The sequence below is a fragment of the Limulus polyphemus genome, unplaced genomic scaffold (assembly GCF_000517525.1).
Source record: "Limulus polyphemus unplaced genomic scaffold, Limulus_polyphemus-2.1.2 Scaffold3350, whole genome shotgun sequence".
NCBI lineage: Eukaryota > Metazoa > Arthropoda > Merostomata > Xiphosura > Limulidae > Limulus > Limulus polyphemus.
In genome coordinates, this window is record NW_013668960.1 from 47,518 (window position 1) to 53,042 (window position 5,525).

General features: G+C 36.8%; 1 protein-coding gene across 1 annotated transcript in view; it reads left to right on the forward strand.

Annotated features, from left to right (window-relative positions):
- LOC106469195 (F-BAR and double SH3 domains protein 2-like) overlaps positions 1 to 5,525 on the forward strand; it is a gene marked incomplete at its 5' end in the record, with an annotated part of 69,638 nt that overhangs the window by 40,804 nt on the left and 23,309 nt on the right. The window contains one exon of the mRNA XM_013929662.1: positions 3,628 to 3,918. Coding sequence (XP_013785116.1) covers positions 3,628 to 3,918 — 291 coding nt within the window. The remainder of the gene's footprint in view (positions 1 to 3,627; positions 3,919 to 5,525) is intronic.

Consider the following 5,525-nt stretch of genomic DNA (forward strand, 5'->3'; position numbering starts at 1 on the left):
AGCATTAACATTGCCTTATTTCAAAAGAAACAATACTCTCATAAACGATACGCATGGTTCTTCAATTATGGCTACACTGGTCCCCTAGCATTAACATTGCCTTAACAAAACAAACAATACTTTCATAAACGATACGCATGTTTCTTCAATTATGGCTACACTGATCCCCTAGCATTAACATTGCCTTAACAAAACAAACAGTACTTTCATAAACGATACGCATGTTTCTTCAATTATGGCTACACTGATCCCCTAGCATTAACATTGCCTTAACAAAACAAACAATACTCTCATAAACGATACGCATGTTTCTTCAATTATGGCTACACTGGTCCCCTAGCATTAACATTGCCTTATTTCAAAAGAAACAAAACAAACAATACTCTCATAAACGATACGCATGTTTCTTCAATTATGGCTACACTGGTCCCCTAGCATTAACATTGCCTTATTTCAAAAGAAACAAAACAAACAATACTCTCATAAACGATACGCATGTTTCTTCAATTATGGCTACACTGGTAGCTTACATTAGGGAGAATAAAATCGTGTTAGGCGTAATACGCAAAATTCACCAAAAAAACAACCCAGCAGAATGAGAGAGACTTTACAATTTGCCGGAAATACTGGAGAACTCGTTGCCTAAGCAACACCTTGAGAAGAAAGCCGCCTGTCACGACACACGTTACCACCAACAATAGGTCGTTTTATACACGCCTTCGGTTTCAGCATAAAATTAATTAGAAGTCACGAAATGAAATTCATAATCATTTATTACTAATCGTCTGTTTGGGCGAGAAGATGGGTGATGATTCGAGAGAATGACAACGATTTCTCTTAGCAACGTCGACTGCTATAGTTCGGTTTCTCCTGTATGTACAACGAGTAGCGCCGACTACACTTCGGTTTCTCCTGTATGTACAACGAGTAGCGCCGACTACATTTCGGTTTCTCCTGTATGTACAACGAGTACTGGAATATGGTACCCTCAGATTTACTGTAAAATTGATACGGCAAGTAACAGGTTAGTAGAGTTTCAGTTGCTGTAACTGGAATATGGTACCCTCAGATTTACTGTAAAATTGAATAAAGACGCCTTTTCAAACTGTCATCGCACAAACAGCAGAGAATAGGAAAAAACAGCTTTGGCGATATTCTCTCTAAACTTAACTGGGCGTGACCTCGTTTTTAATGTACCGGACTGTGAACCCGAGGGTATGTGATTAGCGTCCCATTGCCGCAAAATCACACATTTGGACTGTGGGTACATTATTAGAGTGATGGTGAACTCCCACTATTTGATTAGAGCAGTTCAAGTGTCAGCTTTGAGTACTGTTGACCAGCTGCCTTCTCTCCAGTATATCAGTTCAAAATTAGAAACGGTTAGAGCAGATAGCTTTTGTGACTTCTTTGTTCAATACTGTATATATTTATATATATCCGTGTCAGTGTAAATTACTTGTACCTAATGATGACAAAACCTTGTCGAAACGTTGTACTTTTGCTGTTAAAGTTTTTCTTCATTACCCATTCAAGCCGTCTCCAACCATTATTAGATAGCTTTTGTATAGCCTTCCGCGCATATACGAAAAGAACAATTTAAAATACTTGTAGCCCAATCTTTATAATTGTAGTTGATACAGTGCTAATGATATTAGATTACGTACAAATCTATATGTCAGCACATTATTGTATTTGGAAATCTGCATTTGTATTTATGGCAAAGCTATTAATTTTGAACTACTGACCAGAAGGAAGACAGATATCAGCGTTTCTATTTCTCACCGACTGTCACTCTTATAACGCACCCACGTCTAAAATGAGAGGGGAAATATTTCGTGATATTGCATGCATTCGAACCCGGCTCGGGAGCTCCGAAATCCAGAGTCCCTAACAAAGGACCAACTCGCGCCCTGTATTTGGAAATACGATACGCCTCGGTTGTTTGTAATATGTGTAAGCGATGTCTCACCGTATCCAACCGGAAATTACTCCTGACACATTTAGTTATTACTGTGGATGGAATTCTTCCCTTTGAATTAATTTATCATCACTGAAGTAAGACAGATATCTTGGAGTTTAATTAACTGATAGTTAAAATATCTAGCATCTGATCATTATTAGAACTCGAAAAAGTAGACGTTTAAGAACTTATTTTTTATTTAGTCTTTGAAAAATGGTGAATTTTTGTAAAAAAATGTTTAGTAGCATTTCATGGAGAATAACGTAGAATCAAAACACAAAACTGGCCACAGCGTAAACAAAACGTTTTCGTAACTTCACTATAACTCAAGTTGATTTTCGTTGGCAGTCACACTGAAAGTTAAACCTAGCATGGCCAATTTTTAGGTCGCTCAGCTCTCGAGCTGAGGGTCTCAGATTCGAATCCCTGTCTCTGAACATTTTCACCCTTTCAGCCGTGGTGGTTTTATAATGTGACGGTCAATCATTGGTAAAAAAGAAGCCTAAGAGTTGGCGGTGGGTGATGTTGAATAACTGCCTTCCCTTTAGTTTATCTCTGCTAAATTACCAAACCAAGCCATACTCAAAGTTATAAAGGAAACTGCCTTTCATAATTGACCTGAATGTGGAAGAAAATTTAAAAATCAGAAATACATAATAAAGTTTCTTATATGCCATGATCGTCTGTTCGGTGCGCAGAGAAACTTACTGAAGACTACATGGCTTGTTACTGAAGACTACGTGGTATGTTTATTTTCAAACAGATCACAGAACGGTTTAAAGCAGTCTTCGTACGTGTAACGGAAGACTAACTTGCTCAAACCAAGACTTTTCAAATGACCTGTTTAACATTGATTCTATCAAATAAATGAACCTTTTGTTATCTACATGTGAGAAAATAATAATATCTGTATTCGGCGCTACTCGTTGTGCATACAGACGAAACCGAACTGTAGTTTGCGGTACTCGTTGTGCATACAAGAGAAACCAAATGTAGTCGGCGCTACTCGTTGTACATACAGGAGAAACCGAAATGTAGTCGGCGCTAGAGTTTCAGTTTCTGTAACCACCGACTCTTGGACTACTCTTTTACCAACGAATAGTGGGATTGACCGTCACATTATAATGCCCCACAGCTGAAAGGGCGACCATGTTCAGTGAAGGGGATTCGAACTCGCAACCCACAGATTGCAAATCGAGCAGCCTAGCCACCAGGCCCAGGTGTAAAGAGTCTAGGAAAGGAATGCAACAACACGATATTGTAGCAAAAACATTAAAAAAAAGTGCATTGTTAAATGTAGGAAGCAGCAGAAAGGTTTAACAAACAATGTTATTTATACAATGTATCCACTTCTTGTGTTTTTATTGTTGTTGAATAAGTCTTGTGCTGGGCCCCATAGTATACATGTTTAAACTTCGACAGTCAATCAAGATAATACAATCTTTGGATGTGATACAACTGAGATGTCTTCTCCGAATGTCGTCGCCACGAACATTAATGTCAGGAATAATTCTACACGGTGTGTTTTACACTTTTAAGTATTTGGTGATCCATAACGCTTGTTTTACAAAGTGAGTCTGAACACGACCCGTAACTATAATGATTTGACCTAACTACCCATTTTAGAGATTTTAATTATTTTTGTTGTATCTACATTGTATAAGGTCTACGATGAAGCGGCTAGTGAAGCAAACGAATCCTTCTATGATAGTGACTTCAATGATGACATGTCAGACACGTCAACCCAGTCTCAGACTATGCTAAGCACTTCTGTGGTTGATGCTACTGTACCTGATAATCAGAGAAATGTGGAAGAAGCTTCGGAAGAGGATTCAGTCTTCCCTGTAGAAGTTCAAAATGGGGAATACGTCGGTCAGCAATATGAAACTACCAAACAAGAAACAGAGTTTTCACCAGCTTTAAATATCCGGTGCACAGCTTTGTTTACATATGAGGTAAGTTATTCGTTATTATTAGAAAAGATGACTCGTTTCAGAGGAGAAACTGATTTCCGTATGTTACATCTGATTTTTCTTTCTAGGATTTTAGCTTTTTAAGTTAAATTTCGGGAAGTTTACATTTTTCCAACTTAACAGTTAAAACTTGAAATTTTTGTCAGTTGAAATCTAAGCCTTTCTTTCTGTGAAGCTGGTGGAATCTCCTATTTTATCAAACGTTTGTGACAAACATAAAACGTGCTTTTGAGGTACCACGTTTTATATTTTTCTTGTGAAATTTAAACAAAATATGAATTCAAAGATATAAAAGGATATTGTAGCTTTGGATGAGATTATTTATCTAAGATTGTTGTCGTATACAACGGTTGAGAAATGAAAGTTTTCTTTCTTGTGGGTCAGCAATTATTAAATTATCATAATTGAATTAATTAATTAGAATTAAATTAATTTTTGGCCTTTTTTTATGGTAATATATGCCTAATATTTCCATGACAACTAAACATGATTTTGTGAGTTTATTTTTTTATGGGTTGTATTTCTAATTTCTGAGGAGTAGTTACGTGAACTTTTCTGTGTTGGTTTATTATCTGTAGGAAAATGAAGCTTAATTGTGTGTTATCTCTGTAATATCGTCGTAACAGTAGCTTCATTGTACGTAGATTTATTACTAGTGGACGAGTGTTATTTTGTGCTATAAGTATAACATCACCATGACAACTGAACTTTATTGTAATGAGATTTAATACATTTAAGATAACGGGGGTTTTCTTGTCTGTTATACGGCAAGTAACAGTTTAGTAGAGTTTCAGTTTCTGTACCTGGAATATGGTACCCTCAGATTTACTGTAAAATTGATATGGCAAGTAACATGTTAATAGAGTTTCAGTTTCTGTAAGTGGAATATGGTACCCTCAGATTTACTGTAAAATTGATACGGCAAGTAACAGGTTAGTGGGTAGTGTTGACTAACTACATTCCCTGTAGTCTACCACTGCTAAATTAGAGACGGCTAATGCCATGACTATACGAGGACAATCCGTGGGTAGTGTTGACTAACTACATTCCCTGTAGTCTACCACTGCTAAATTAGAGATGGCTAATGCCAGATTGTCCTTGTGTAGCTTTAAAGTCATGAGGTAAAACAAAGACTAATTAAAAAAGGAAACCTAATTGAAACCATGAGCAATTCTACGTAAATAATCCAAACAAGTTGCTAAGTTTTGGGTTTCAAACAAATATCAGTACAAACAAGAATCGCTTTCCAAACTGTTGTTTTACTTCTTTGTGGAGCGTAACAATGGGAAGTGAACTTAGACCTTCGGATTCACAGTCCGACACGTCTATAACGTTTTGTTTTATTTATCAACAGATACATCACAATTCTTCATAATTCTGGCGCTTCAATTTCAACTGGCCCATTCTAGGTTTCCAGGGCAGAGGATTTAAAAATGTAATGGTAATATTTCTTGCTTTTATAATGCTTGCTGTCTCGATACTAGTCAATGCTCGTAGTCAATAACAGAATAACCCCTACAAGACGAAAATAAAGTGATAAGGGCTCTTGTGTTGCTACCATTACAAGACGAAAATAAAGTGATAAGGGC